General features: G+C 34.1%; 1 protein-coding gene across 1 annotated transcript in view; it reads right to left on the bottom strand.

Moving 5' to 3' along the window:
• The window catches only part of GPC5 (glypican 5), a 682,201-nt gene that overhangs the window by 195,887 nt on the left and 469,329 nt on the right, over positions 1-16,985 (bottom strand). The window contains exon 6 of the mRNA XM_047075274.1: positions 10,917-11,037. Within this exon, the coding sequence (XP_046931230.1) occupies positions 10,917-11,037 (121 nt within the window). The remainder of the gene's footprint in view (positions 1-10,916; positions 11,038-16,985) is intronic.

Here is a 16,985-nt window from a genome sequence, read left to right as displayed (position 1 = left end):
TCTCGTAAGTCAGAGAGTGCCAAGGAGAACACAGGAGCACACAGGTTCTTTGTCAGAAAAAACTGACACATGATGGATAACCAGGAGTTACAAAGAAAAAAATAGGTACAATTGTTTTGTTGCAATTAAAAACTACAACAATTTGTTTTATTTTCTCTTGTTTTTAAGACAGGATGAAACACCTAGAAGTAACAGTTGAAAAAAACTGAAACATTAAGGAGTACATCTGTGGGGAGATTAGATGTCAGGTTTGTGTAGAAAACGGGAGTAACTAGCTAATGAGGCTTGAGACATGGAAGATGAGATCAAGCAGGTCCATATAAATTCTGATGTAGAGTTTCTCTTTCATTTGTAAAATCATGTTTATATTTATCAGAGTAATAAACATATCTAATGGAAAACTGAGTAGTACCAAAAGGTCTATGTTAAGAAAAAATAGCATTCCTAAGCCCAAGCACTTTATATGCCATGTTTCCTGCTCCTGTAAGCAGTAGTAATCAACCTGATGGATTTTTCTGGTATTAACCTTACATATCTACATAACTGGTAGTAAATAGGCAGTTTTTCTGTTTCCTGAATGTCAATTCTTGGCAATATTTATCGATTTTCTATGTTATACCACCAACTCCCCATTTCTTTTTCCCATCCAACTAATATAGTTTTAGCAAGGTTTTTATTAATGTAATAGTTGTATCTACAAATCTACTATTTACTTCAGAGCAATATCTTATTATGATTATATTTTTTTTCTGTAAAATTTTTCCCCTATAATCTATAATTGTCATGGTATCTATCAATTGCCTTGAATCTATCACATCTTTCTATGTATCTACCCTGTTTTTTTCTCAAATGCTTTAGCAGATCTGTCAAATACTTAGTAATATCTTTTCCATACATTCCAACATCTCACCTTTTTACATTTATTTATTTTTGATAGACAGAGAGAGACAGAGCACAAGTTGGGGAGGGGCAGAGAGAGAAGGAGACACAGAATCTGAAGCAGACTCCAGGTTCCGAGCAGTCAGCACAGAGCCCGACATGCGGCTCGAACTCACAAACCACGAGATCATGACCTGAGCCGAAGTCGGACACTTAACCGACTGAGCCACCCAGGTGACCCCAACATATCACTTTAAGTTACTATTTTTTTCCTTTTTAGCTTATAAAATTCCCTTCCACAGCCACCTTTTTCCCTGTTCTGATGTTTTCAATCTGATGTTTAGTCTCCTAAACCCCATATATTCTTTTTTTTATTACTCCCATTGCCAAGAGCTTTCTACAAAAAGCATAATAAAATATGTATATGTGCATCCTTACCTATCTGAAAATCTTTTTATCTTCATGGTTGACTGCTAGTTTAGCTGGGTATAGAATTTCAGGCCAGAAATCAGTTGCTTTATAATTAGAAAGTATTGCTTTTGCATTTTTGTCTAGGATTCCTGTTGATAAGCAACTATAAATCTAACCCTATCTTTGTATGCATTACACACACATATATATTTATTTCTTTCACTGGAAGATTTTGATATCTTCTCTTCAATATTCAGAAGTTTCACAATTATTTGTGTGTGGTGTATGTTTCATTGATTGTGATGGATCCTTGGTGGGTTCCATTTGGAGTCATGATTCCTTACTTTTGAAAAAAAATGGTATTTGATAAATTTCTTCTATTACTTTGGTTATTTTCTCTGAAATTCTTATTACTTGGATCTTCTGGAGTGAAATTCTAATGTCTCATCATTTTTCTATTTCCTTCTCTTTTGTGTGTTATTTTTTTTAATATTTCCTTAACTTTATAAAACCCTTCCATTGAATTTAATTTAAAGAAATTAAAGAAAGGCACAAAGATTCTGGGATAGAGTGATCAGAAAGCTTGAAAGGAAATCAAAGGAGTGAGAACAAAGAAAATATAGTCAATAGCACAGATAAGTGATATCAAATGTTCAAGAGAGATAACAACCTATAAAAGGCTATTAGATTCTGAACAACAACAACAAAAGATAATCAGTGACCTTAGCAAGAGAATTTCAGTGGAGTGAAGGAGGCAGCAATCAGACTGAGTGGATCAGGAAGTAAAAGAGGAAAATTGATAAAACTTTACAGATATTCAGATATTAAAATTAAAAAGGAATTATGTATTTTATTTAGCACAGTATTTGCAAAACTGTTAGGATTACGTAGGATAAGCCTTCAGTATACCATACAATTATTGCCAGTATAAAATAATGTTCTATATAGAAATGAAAATTGATGTCAAAATATTGAAATATACTTATTAATATTTATTATATAAATGGATTCATACAATATGTGATCTTTTGTGACTGTCTTCTTTTACTTATCATGTTTTCAAGGTTCTTCTATGTTGTAGCATTTATCCATAGTAATCCCTTTTAACTGCTGAACAAAGTTTCATTTATAGATATATAATATTTTATTTATCCATTCATCAGTTGATGAACATTTGAATTGTTTCTACTTTCTGTATATTATGAGTGAATTACACTGCTATCAACATTCATGTACAGGTTTTTGTGTAAACACATGTTTTCTTTTCTCTTAGGTATACAGCTAGCAGTAATATTTCTGGCTCGTATGGTAACTCTATGTTTAACCTTTAATAGAACTATCTAATTCTCAAAGTAGTTGCATGATTTTACATTCGACCAGTGGTGTTTGAGAGTTTCACTTTGTCTACATCCTACCACACTTGTGATTTTTTTATTTTTTTGATTATATAACAAAATATGTTAATTAAGGTGACTATAGACATACAGCTAGTATCTACAAGAGCTGGAATCTAGTCATATGCCTTGTGGGAACTCAAAAGTCATGCTCTTTAGCATACTGCAATATTGTGGCCAGTGAATTTTATTGAAATAAAAGGGACTTTGCTATTTATTTATTTATTTATTTATTTATTTATTTATTTATTATTATTATGGTTCTTTGACATTTTGTAGTTCCTGAAAAAATTCAAATTCTGGTAATTTCAATTTTTTGCAATAAATATAAATTTTTATGGGAGATGGTTATAATTTGGAATCTCGTTTTGTGAAATTATGTTTTATGTTATATTTCAAACAGAAAGATTAAAGATCTTAGCCTATAAATAGTTCTAGTTTTACCTAATTACCAAAATATAAAGTATAAAAGTTCTAGTGTTCAAAATTCTCGCAATATGTTTGAGAAATGGAAAACCTGGTAGATAAATGGCTCAAATTTTAACAGGTAATAATAATATCCAATACATATTCTCTTATGTATTGAATCAGCAGCATCCAAGCAAATATAAAGTAAAATTTTATCCAACATAAAACAATTACATACACTTTAAGTAAAAAAAAAAAAAAAAAATCAATGGCCAACCCAAATCCTTTCATTTCCAGTTGATTGTACACTAATTGAAATGGTTGGTTTTATGCTGACAGTTGATTTTTTTTTAATGAAATGGCCAATAGTAAAGTTAGCGCATTATACCACACACTCTAGAAAAGCAACCTTCCATTGAATTTATTCAGACCAGCTAATTGCTAAATTAGATGACCATTCCAAGTTATTGAGTACATTTCAAATACTTTCATCTGAACCAAAAGATAACTAAATGTGTTTTGGTTACTACTGCACAGTTAAGTAAAATCAAAAGGTGTCTATCTTTCTGGAATATCAATATGATTAAGCCTGACACTGGTGCGTAATACAGATAAGTCAAAGTGCTGTGGTGAATTCTCAGAGCAAGAAAAGAAGTTTGTAGAAGTGAAAGAAATTCACAGAATCACCTGATACCACTGACCAATCAGTGGTGATTAACTGGTTCTGCATCACTATTATAAGCTATTATCAGTAAGAAAAAGTTTCTAAAATGTGTATTAGAGTCAGTATTTTAATGAAAAAAACCTTAGGCAGTTTTCAGAATTCAGAAACTTCGACATATTAATGTTTTTAAAAATCTCATATATATTTTTTGTATATATAAACACTAACCTCCTAACTGCCACTAAGTTTTAAGTTAGAACTTCTCACTCTATTACAGCTCTAAAGTTACTATTTATCATATTAGTATTCTAGGAACAGAATGGGAAAAAAGAAAAAAAGGCAATTTAGCACAGTCTTTTCCTACATGAAATAAAGACTTCATCTCTGCTTGAACCCAGTACGTTATGAGTATTGAAAAACATATTATAAAATGTCTATATATTTTGTAGTTTTAAGCAAATGGTTATGATTATTGCTTTTTCTCACATTTAAAAATCAAATTTATTTTACACATGAAGACATATTTCCAAGGAAGTTTTAGTCTCTCTATAAAAATGAATATTTAATAGAAACTGATAATGTTCTCTTATGTATTGGAATTTGGAGGTTTGAAGAAGTAAAATGTTACTTAAATCCACTACTTTTAACAACACTGTAGCATTTATTGGTTTTGCAATAAAAGAATTATAGAAAATTATTGTTATATTACTTTTTATGTTTCACATTGAAAGTAGGTAAAGTAATTTCTAAGCTATGGGTCATTATTGTTTCTAACTAACCATGCTCAACAGTTAGGTTTTTAACTGCTGACATCACTTTTTTTTCTTTTTCAGAAAAATGATAGATATTATTTAATATTTAAAGATAAATTGCTGCAAAACTGTGACTTTTTGGCTGACAACTCTGCCCTACACAAGCTTAGTCAATATGAACAACAAGAAGTTTTAAAATAAATTTGCTAAGAATTCTGAATTAAATTTTTCATACATTTCCTCAGCCACTATAAGAGGAATCAAGTATTGTTTACAATCTATTATCAAAGGGCAATTTCGTCTGATGCAAACATCTAAGAAAGTTCATGTTAACCCTTTAGAGCTTCTCCTTTTATAAAATTCCTCACCATACTCATCACAGGTAATTTTCAAAGGTATAAGCTTGTCTACCTCAAGCAGCACAGGCTTAAAATGTAGGAAACCCCTGGGAAGCATGTTAGCACAATGGCTTCTCCAGAAAAGGGGTCAGAATCACAGATGGCAGAAGGCCAGGCATGATTGTCCTCTTTTCTCCAAGATTCTTGTTCCCAATTCAGAAGGATTTACAGAGGAGGAGGGGACTTTGAAGTGTCTGAGATCCCTGAGGTCCAACCTACAATCTGTAAGTCTCCATGTATATGAGATCTTGTGAGCAACTTATTTTTTGTCTTGTAGGTTTTAAAAATAGAGGGCTTGTCCTAAACAAAATAAAATTAAAGTTGTGTCCGCTAGGATCTTTCTCTAGGAAGCCTTGAAACTTTTTATAAACTATTTTCTAAAATTTTTTAATGTTATTTATTTTTGAGAGAGAGAGAAAGAGACAGGGCATGAATGGGGGGCGGGGAGCAGAGAGAGAGGGAGAACACAGAATGTGAGACAGGCTCCAGGCTCTGAGCTGTCAGCACAGAGCAGGACACGGGCTCAAACCCACAAACCGTGAGATCATGACCTGAGCCAAATTGGATGCTTAACTGAGCTATGCAGGTGCCTCTAAACTATTTTCTAGTTAAAATATTTATTTTGGCCATACTTGGAGTACCCACAGGTGACACCAGTTCAAGCCAACATTTCTTTTTTTTTTTTTTTTTTAATTTTTTTTCAACGTTTATTTTTTGGGGGACAGAGAGAGACAGAGCATGAACGGAGGAGGGGCAGAGAGAGAGGGAGACACAGAATCGGAAACAGGCTCCAGGCTCTGAGCCACCAGCTCAGAGCCTGACGTGGGGCTCGAACTCACAGACCACGAGATCGTGACCTGGCTGAAGTCGGACACTTAACCGACTGCGCCACCCAGGCGCCCCTCCAACATTTCTAAAGGATTGCTACTTTGGTCTCTAGAACTCCATGTGATTTTCCTACCACCCATGCGTAATCACTGCCAAATTCCCAATTATTCCTTCAACATGCTGAGAAAGTTGACATATATCCTGTGCTTCACTTCATGTATAAATTCTTAGAATTTTCCTGAATAAAAATTTAGCAATATTTATTAAAATACTTAAAATTATGAATGAATAGATTCTTGGTTATAGCATCTAGAAATATATCACAAGGGGAAACAGTTATAAAAACAATTTTCATCTGGAACATTCCTATTAGCAGTATTTATTACAGTGAAAAATTGGTAACAACCTAAATATCCAACTTCAGTTTTAGATTAAATAAAATTATAGTCCTTCCATATGATAGAATATTATACAGGCACCAGCAGCCACGTTGCAGAGCATTTTATTTTATGGAAACAAATATGTTACGTGTTGTTAGGTGAGTACTCTGTGACACAAAACCAAATAAATGTACTCTTGAATCTCACTCGGTTATACCAAAAATGTAAAAGTATTGATCTAATTATATGTATAATTAAGTCTAGCAAGAGCCTAGAAGGCTTGCTTATTTCCTGATCCTGCTTAATGTTTTACAAGTATAAGTTGTTTATTTTCCACTCATTTTGAAAATTTTCTAAAATAACCCATTTCAATTTCTTATAATAGACATTGATTATCTTTCAGTAAAAGAAAAGTTAATGTTACTAAATACCTTGTCTGTCCTAGATCAACTCTCTATCTACGTGGTATCACATACATTTAATAAATGCTTTCTCCTTTCCTAGACTTTCAGAATATACATCTCTCATATGATTCTGCTATTTTATATTATCCTCTAACAGTTTTTGTTGAGAATTTATTCTCTAACAAGAAGGTGGCCACCTTGCAGTCCCACGACTTACATATTATCTAACACTGATGCTCCCAACGGGCACCTCTTGCTGTGTGGTTGCCACTGAATCCTGGACGTTCCCCTTGAGAGTCTGATGTATTTCAAATGTAACAGAGCCATAATTTCCAATTAACTCCAACAACTAAACTCCAGACTTGTTCCACTTTCAGAATTCCTTGTTTCACTTAATCACACTATCATCCCACCCAATGTAGTTTTCATCCTTGCTCTCTCCCTCTCAATCCCATTTCCAATCCATCCTGAGTAACTCTCCTTCTCCTATTTATCTAAATCTCCCTGCTTCTCATATTAGCCATTCTTCCTATTCTAGTCCCAATCGCCACAATCTTTTGTTTTGTTACTTTCTTCCTCTATGTTTGTTCTTCTACTTTTGGTCCATTTCCAAAGTGAAGCCAAAACTACCCTTATAAAACATTAATTATATTATATCATCCTCTGCCTACAGTCTTTGGCTTCCCATCCCACTTAGGATAAAATCTGAACTCCCTGCTGGAACTATCAAATCTTAATTCAGAATCTCTATCTCTTACCCGTTCAGTCACTCTGTTCTGGCCACATGGGCTTCTGTTTGTTCTTTGAATACAATAAACCTATTTCTGCCACAGGTCCTTTGTATGTGCTATTCCTTTTGCGCCAAACACAGTTCCTCAGATTTTCCTGATTCTTTTCTTTTCCTTCTTTAACACCAACCCAAATATCCTCCTTTTAATGGCCTCCCAAAACACATGCTTCTTAAGTACCTTTTCCTACCTCATCCCGTTTTGTTTTCTTTATAACATTTGTCAGCTATAGTTATTGTACTTGCTATTAAGACGTTTAAAAAGTACCATTTCTTAAAGTGAAATTCCTACCCACTTGTCTAGTTAGTGACTCTAATTATAGAGATTACAGGGTAGGAAGGGCGGTACAGTTCAACGACAGGCCAAAAGAAAGGTGTTTGGAGGCTAATTGTATGGAGCCAATTTACTAATAAATATGGTTTATTTCCACATACTTACATAGAAGGAAAAGGACAAGAGGAACATTTACTTATCTATATGATGAGAGATGTCATTTTAACTGTTAAATGCAGTTAATATCCATCGCAATAACAAACAGATTGAGTTCTAGCCAAACAGAAATAAGTGATGATCTAAATCCATAGATTAGATTTTGAAATATATTCCTACTTCTACTTCCTCCCTTTGTCTCACACTACTCCAAAATTAAGAAGTTATCACTTATAGAAGACAATTTTCTGAAACTCTTCAGACCTGACACTTTGTCAGGTCTTTATAACTGTCCCTTGATAGTTGCCAGGGCACACACATATTATCAATAGTCACAAGTCTAGCGAAAACAAAAATGTTCCTTCATCTCCAGGAGAGCTGCCTTAGGAAAGAACGTGTTCTAAGACATTAAGTGTGAATATTTTCATGCCACCTGTACAAAATATGACTTTCTGCTATCTTCAATAAAAATCTAAATTTCAATCATCATCCTAGTAGACTTTAAAAAGGCAGACCTCAAAAAGAGCATTTTATATGATATTCTCTTGTAGTTCTAGAACAAAACTTAAGTATGAATAACTGGAGATGTTCACAAATGTAAAGATGAAAGAATGGGACTCAATTTAACACAGGAGATAAAAAAAAAAGTGGGATTATTTCCCTCTGCCATCTTGAAAAGGATATGGCTTTAAACCTATGAAACAAGAAGATGGTGATGTTAGGCTGAATGGACAACATATCCGTGAACCGGTTTCCTAAGAGTTTTTATAAACCTTTATATTTTGAATATCTACTTATTTCCTCAGGAATATGGTTACTTATATCTGTATACTCTTTCCTATATAGCAGCTCCGTCTCTTTTACTTATAACAGGTTTTCATCATGTATGTATTGAATGCACACCTACTTGACATATATATCTACATACTTCTACACTATAGCCATGTGCCATTGCCCTCTTACACATGTTACCCACCTTCCTACGACCAAATAAATTAACATAATGAAGCAAAATAAATATACACTGAAGTTTTATTTTTCCTTCCTGCCCCCCAGTGGCGTAGCCTGTACACTCTCTGGAGACTGCTTACCCCACTTTGGAGACCACTAAAATTTTGCCATATCCCAAGGAGAGATACCACCTCATCTTAAAGCTCTTTTGATTTTATGACCAGTGAACACTTGAATTTCTGAATAATCTAGATCTGCATACCTTATTACGGTTCATGATGCTAGGAAGTGCTGGCTAGACCAAGGCATTCGTTCCTTCAGCCACAGGTTATATTGTTGGCCGCTGGTGATTCAGAGCTGAGTTAACATACCACCCGCCCCCACCCTCACAGCCTTCATCCAATTACTGGTCCAATGATCCAATTCCTCATCCAACGCAGGCCAAACTGAAAGGCTGAAAGCCTCCAGAATTCCTACTGGATTCAGATGAGGCTTCCATTACAACCACAATAAAGTTCAACTGCTCTCTCTTTAAGGCACCACTTCTTCCAGTCTTTTTACTGATTATAATGTCACGCTGCGAGAAATCTCCTGCACAGATATCTCTGTCCCAGCGTCTCTTTCCTGGGAAACCTCAACAATTATGTGTCAAGTTCCTAATAAATTGTTTACGGAGCCACTGGAAATTCAAGAATTAAAATAATACCCTAAATTTTCCTGAATCCCCATTTGGTTCTCACTGAGTCAGGACTAATTTCACCTGGAGGTCTTCTTTGTTTTTTTTATGAAAAATCAAGTTTCCAAAAATTCCTCCTTTTGAATGCCTGAGCGACATTTACTATTGGGCTTAATATCACTGCTTCTGAGGACAACAGGGTTTGTCCATCTTGATCTCAACCATTCTGCCTCAGGCTACGGTCTAGTTGATACTGCTCACTACAATACCTCCTTCAGTGTCACTTTAGCTCCTGACACAATCCCACGACCACTGAGGTCCAAGAAATGTCTGAACACTTGGCGTAATAACAGCATAAAGGACTTACTTTATCTGGGAAGTGTCTCTCTGAGGGAAGGCTGTGAAGTTTAACTCACTAGTAGATGTGACACCACTTTTCTCTTACACTTTTCTCAATGGAACTTAACTTTCAGTTCTGCCATCCAGGCTGAGAGCTCTGTTTCCCCAACGCACCAGTCATAGAATAAGCAAAATACCATTATTGCCTCCTGGACAGGATAAATGTTGGACACAGACCCTGATATCCTCCTTGAATTTCCTTTGATGAAGATACAGACTTTGATAAAAATGGAATCCTAAGAACAGACCCTACATAAACTTAGGTTTTGCAGAGCAACTATGAAAAGCATACCAGTGACTCTAGAATATTTGAATATTAATAGAGTCAGTACTTTAAGTTTGTTATGTTAGTTATTAGAAATAAGAATCAACTATCCATCCAAGGTTCAACTTAGGAAAAATGAAAATATATGTACAGATTGTTATAAAAAGACTAATAACTAGAAAATAGTCCTTCTTACCCCAAACTCCAACAAATGAAGAATGGAGGGTGGCCTTCACAGCATGTAACATAATATTTGATTCTAACTAAAAGATTAGTTCAGTGAAGTGTTCTTTTGATAGAAATTCTCATGCTTCATATGCTATATGTTAAAAACAGCAGTATATACTCACTTGATGACATATTATTAAAGATAAAACAGAAGTATTTCATAAACAACCAGATTATAGATTATAAGTAGATTATAAGGTAACATGTAAAACGTGATACAGAAAATAAATACAAAAAATGCATATTATTCATTTACGACAACTTTTATAGAAAATGGAACAAAAATCTTCACAGCAAGGCTTAGAGAGTTGCCTGCAAATGACTTACTTGTTTTTTGTTTCCTCTAATTGTCACAGTAGACTCCATGTCTAAAGCTTATTCACTGGGATGAAGCTTATCCTGAGATTTTCATCACATATCAAAATGCTGAGGCTATGTCTCCTTTTCACAGATACAGACTGCCCTCCATTGAAATACTACTGTACATTGATTCTGTATGAAAATCGCTCAAATATTTCTAACACTCTAGATACAAATAATTTATTCCAATACTCACTCTTAGATAGGACTATTAGGATTAACAGATTTATCACATGAAATGGAAAGTGACCACTTATTATTTACCATTGATTACACCAATAAATAGAGTTTCAGTCACTTACCTGAATAACGTGCTTTAGTTTATCAATAATTTGATTTATCACAGGATCAGTTCCTCTGACTTTGACTTCGGGATTTCCAGATTGGGCTTTGATTCCATTGCCAACCACACGCTGAGTATAGCTAACAAAATGAAAAGTGGAAGATATATGAGTTAGTAACCTGGTCACAATATGATCTGCCATAACTATTTGAACATATTTGAGTTCAGAATATTGTTCCTTTAAGGGTACATGACAATATACCCTGGCACAGCTACAGTATTTTTTTTTTTGGTAAATGCTTAGCATGTAAATATAGACTACTCTAATGTTTTTTCTCTCAAAAGACCCAACCAAAGATTGTGTTTTAACATCACTTATCAATATACTAAAGAAAGCTAATACACATTTCACTTTGTTACCAAGTCTTGCTGAATGACACATATGTCTGCATCCATATTATCTGAGTCAACTTACTTCATTTTATATAATATACAAATGAGTCCCAACAATATCTTTTACATATTGGATCAGGAAATTATATATATAATTAAATGTAATTAAATACGTATTTACATAAAACATATATATGTATATATAAATATGTATTTACATTAAATATGTATTCATATACCAATATATTTATATAAAATACATATACATATATTTTAACCACACAAGTCAAAATTACAAACATTATAAACAACTAAACTGACAAAATATTTTGCAAGTAGACAAAACACAATCAGCTTTCACCAACGTATACCTAAACAAGGGTCTAGTAAATTGTGTTGTATGTAATGGGGTGATTGCATAGGTGGTTAAAGTCATTGCAAATTACTATCTTCCCAAAATGATAATCACACAGTATCAACTTAGTAAGCATACACATGTTTAGATTCATCAGTCACGATCCTAGGAATGAAGGAGAGGTTTAGCATGCTATGGGGATAGCTAGAAGGAACTGTGTATGTCAAGTGAGAAGTAGGAATAACACAGGTAGTAAACACTGAGCATTCAGAGAAGTCCATCTTGACTAAGACACTTGGGGAAAAACTAAAGAAGTTAGAGCTTGTGTTAGCCCTTGAAGTATTACGGAAAGAATAGGTCCTAGATGACGTAGTTAACGCAAACTCCAGAGCAAAGGATGACATCCCAGCAGGAGAAATGGCAAAGGCATATGAATGACACACACAGGGAAGAATAACTAGGTTTCTATTTGCAAAGAGCACAAATGGGGAAAAGTAAGAGATAGGAGGTCACATCCTGAACATTCCATACTCTCTCCACTTAAGACTTTCCTCTGAGCAATTTGTTTGTTTAAATAAAAGTCATAATAAAGTGGTCTCAGAGACTTTTCAACAAACATTTTCATATGTTTAATATAATTTTTCTTCCCTCTATTTGAGCAGACTATCACAACTATCCATATGAACCGTCTGTATTTTTCTACAGCAATGGAATCTCTTTGAAAAGATGAAAAGAGAGTCCACTGTTGACAATATGGCGACACAAAAGAATTTTCAAGGAATATCCAGCTTCACCCCAAATTTTGCATACACAATGACCAGTTCATAAAAGTGGATCAAACAATTCTTAACTAGATCCTTCCAATTAAATGATGGAATTGTGGGGGGCACCTGGGTGGTACAGTCAGTTGAGTGTCCGACTCTTGATCTCTGCTCAGGAGATGGTGTGCATTGATGGTGCAGAGCCTGCTTGGGATTCTGTCTCTCTTCCTGTCTGCCCCTACCCTGCTGTACACATGCTCGCTCTTGCTCTCTCTCTCAAAATAAATAAATAAACTTTAAAAAAAATGTAAACAGAAATGATGGAACTTTTTCATATTGATAATATCAATTGGACACGACAAAAATAATGATATTAATAAATCTTTTTTATTTTAAAACAACCTTGAACCCACTTCTTCAGGCAGAAATAGAAGGTACAGAGTTATGCATTCCAGTATACATTAGACACTGTCAATATGTACCAATAACCAGTGGTAGAAGGAAACCAAGCCCACAAATCTATTAATGTGTAATAATATTTTTTACTTAGGAGGAATTGAGTAAAATCTAAATATTAAGCTTTTCTTAACTCCTCGATAGCACTATTATATTTTTCTTCAAAATATTTCAAGCAGATTGAACATGTGGCTCCTTTGTTAATGTACTATTAACGATAATGAGTAATATGAACACATAAATAGACAAATGCATGTTTATCATTCAGGCATTGTTTTAAATACTTCCTTTGTAGTTTGTCACTTTATTCGCATAATAATCATTTGTTGTGGTCATGAGAATGTGCCTATAGACCTCAAAGTACTGGAAGTTTAATTGCCTAAAGGTACATGGGCTTTGCTCTGAAATCTATTTCTGCATCTGCCCCCAACCAGTGACTGAGTGCAGCAGAGCTAATAAGCAGGGCCATCACTAGAAGACACAGGGCTCCTCTGGTGACCAAGTTTGTCTCAGGATTCCCTGAAACCCTTGTTAACCTTTCTTAGGCTGCACTACATGGTAGAATGCTTTCACTCAACCTTTTTAACATCCCCTTCACTCTGGGTCATACGTGCTTCATGACTCACAGCTTTTCCAGCTTTATTCAGTGTCCACCCCATTTACTCCAATAGATATTTCCCTTAATAAATCCTCTTGTGTTTAATCCCTTTTTGGCATCTGCTTCTTGGAGAACCCAGATTAATACATCATATAATTTTTATACTGTAAGTATTCCTACTCTATAGATTGAGGATCTAGGATCTGAATAGGTTAAGTAACTTTCCCAAAGGCAACATTTTGTTGAGTGTGCAGCAAGGGTATGAATCCAGGGAACATGAGGTCCAAAATACAATCACTCAAAAATTATTAATGAAAACTCCTGAAATCAACTAAGATAAATTGGGATACAATTAGCTTGGTGCAAAGTGTTTGTTTGTTTTAATCATTTCTTCTTTTTTTCTGTAACTACAGCATTTTCAAAAGTTTTACTATTTATAATTAGGAAAGAATGTACTATTTTCCTCAAAGATCCCAAAGAACAGTTGTATACTACCAGCTGGTGGGGTGAAAAGAAACTAATAGACTTCAAGTGTGCTCTAAGATTTTCCTGCTTGGGGGCACCTGGCTGGCTCAGTCAGTTAAGCATCTGACTTCGGCTCAGGTCATGATCTCACAGTTTGTGAGTTTGAGCCTTGCATCGGGCTCTGTGTTAACAGCTTGGAGCCTGGAGCCTGCTTCAGGATCTCTGTCTCCTCTCTCTCTTTACCCTTCCTCTGCTCATGCTGTATCTGTCTCTCTCTCTCTCTCTCTCAAAAATTAAAAAAAAAATTTTAATTAAAAAAATATTTTCCTATATCTCTAGAAACACAAAGTGAGTAATGGAAAGTTAGTCTTGTATCTTAATTTTATATACAGGAAATTCTTGAACAACACACGTTTGGACTTCCCTCAGTCCACTAATACATAAATTTTGTTTTTCAATAAATACAATATTATAAATATATTTTTGTTTCCTAATTATTTTCTTAATAACATTTTTATTTTCTTTTCTCTAGCTTACTTTACTGTAAGTATAGTTAGTATGTAATACATATAATATACAAAATATATGTTCATTGACTGCTTATGTTATTGGTAAGGCTTCTGGTCGACAGTAGGCTATTTGTAGTTTGGGGGAAGTCAAAAGTCATATGTTGATTTTTGATTATGCTCATAACCCCCACATTCTTCAATGATCAACTGTAAACTGTTACTTGGTTTATGGTTCGTGGGTTCGAGCCCTGCATCAGGCTCTGGACTGATGGCCTGGAGCCTGGAGACTGCTTTACGTTCTGTGTCTCCCTCTCTCTCTGCCCCTCTCCCACTTACGCTCTGTCTCTCTCTCAAAAATAAACATTAAAAAAAAAGATGTAGGAATGTCATGTTACTTTAATCTGAAGAATATCTCATTTTTTATTCTTAACTGTCACTGTTGATAACACAGATAAATGTTATCACAAATACAATTGATCAAGAATCTCATTCCAAACTAGTGTCTTATAGAATAGTTCAGGATCACTATTCTTATTTATTATTTAAATAAGGAAAAACTCTGCAGCAGGCCATTTAAGATACTTCAAGTGAAATATAAGTTTTAAAAATACGTTCTTCTTTTCTGTTTTTGTAAGGCTAAGGAGAATCACAATGCAATAGCTGTTCATACATACCAGAATGGTTTAAATGAAAAAGACAGATGATACCAGGAGGAACTGGAGCCTCTTCTGGTGGGTGAGAGTATAAACCAATGTAAACCACTACTTGAAATGTATTTTAAAACTAACATATCCCGTGGCCCAGGGGATATACTCAACAATGTTTACCAAAAGACAGATATAAGAACATTCAGGGAAGTACTACTCAAAATAGCCCCAAACTGGACACAATCTCAATGTTCATAAACATTAACATGGGAAAATAAATGGTCATATATTTATATAATGATATATGATACAGCAATGAGAATGAATGAATGACAACTATACTCAAAATCTTATATAAGCTAAATGTGGAATGAAAAAAGCAAGGTATGGAACATATTCTATTACCCTATCTATAAAAGTTTAAAAATGAGTCAATAATGTTCTAAATCACCATAACTGCTACTCTAGAAGATACGGTCTAGAAGGTTGAAGGGGCTCCCTGGAGTTCTAGTAATATGTTTCTTGATTTGGGACCTAGTTACATAACAATGCTCATTTTGTATAAATAAAAAAAAACAAAAACAAAAACAAAAAATGCCGAATTGTAGAGTTAAGGTTTGAATATTTTACTATATGCGTGTATTTTCAACCTAAATAAAACACATTAAAAACCTCCTTGTTCTTTTTTCCATAATATGTATACAATAGACAAATTGTCTCTGAACCATCTATAAATAAAAGATCCACACAGGTATTTTTAACATGGTCTAAATGGTGGTGTCATCACTAAATTAGTAATTTAGGAGCCTAGATTGATATAAAAACTTACTCCCTGCAGCCTTGCCTTTGTATGCAAAAATATGGTTTCTAAATAAATAAATATTTTTCTAACAAAGAGTTTGAGTTTTTTATTATAAAATTTTAATAAATCATTAATCACATTTTCCTTCTAATGTACAAGTAATGGATAAAACATTTCAAGGATCCCTATAGAGGTTTCTCAACTTGAAAAATTGCTTGCATTTCAACTAGAAAAAGGGAATAAAACACACACCCCCCCCAAAAAGGCCAATTTTTTGTTAGAGAAGTAGCAGACCCACCATCTGTGCTGATTTCTTCTAAGCAGGTCTGGTAATGGATGACAGCAACTTAATAGGGATACTTACTCCCCAAGTAAAACTTGCTTTTCATTAAAATGGAAAAAAGGCAAGCACTGACGTTATTTACATTCTATAAAGATGTTTTAAAATGATGATTAACAAGATTCCAATTCTCTATGTGTTCAACATATGAAATATTAAAAAGAAGTGTTATTAAATCTACACACAGTATGTCATTAGGAAATAATTTCTCCAGACTCTACCAACATTTCTTATTTGAAATTCATGTCATGCCGTACTAGTTGGTATTAATTTTACTTTATTTAGAACACAGAATTTGTTTCAGATGCACATCAAAAGTATGATATTTTGATGTGTGCTCACATAATTTCTGGGGGACAAATATTTGGAATCTGACCCTGGAATGCATTACAAATCACTTCAAGTGGTCTGAGAAGTCTCTGATAACTTCACTGGGTCAAGACATAAGAACTTCAAAATTTATACGAAATGAGAAAAACACTTGATCAGGGACTTTCTCTTTTTAACATGTCACCATCTTTGTTAGAGTTTTAAGACTGTTAATGGGGACCATGTTGGTGGTGGTGGTGGTGGTGGTGGTTTAGCAATAACAGTAGTAATAGGTGTTTTGTTTGTTTGCTTGTTTGCTACTTTTTTTGTATGATCTGGTTAGGTGATTGTATATTAAAATTCCTTCAATTTCCAGAGTTTTGAGTCTCCTAAAATCCAGGAGGCAAAACACTGTGTGTTTTTGGCTCTGGTAAATATGTTGCCATCCTGGGT

The sequence above is a fragment of the Lynx rufus genome, unplaced genomic scaffold (assembly GCF_022079265.1).
Source record: "Lynx rufus isolate CCGP_SWC_20201006 ecotype Redwood Valley unplaced genomic scaffold, mLynRuf1.p SCAF_1, whole genome shotgun sequence".
NCBI classification, from domain to species: Eukaryota; Metazoa; Chordata; class Mammalia; order Carnivora; family Felidae; genus Lynx; species Lynx rufus.
Note: the sequence above shows the minus strand (reverse complement) of the source record. Positions and strands in the feature narration are given on the sequence as shown.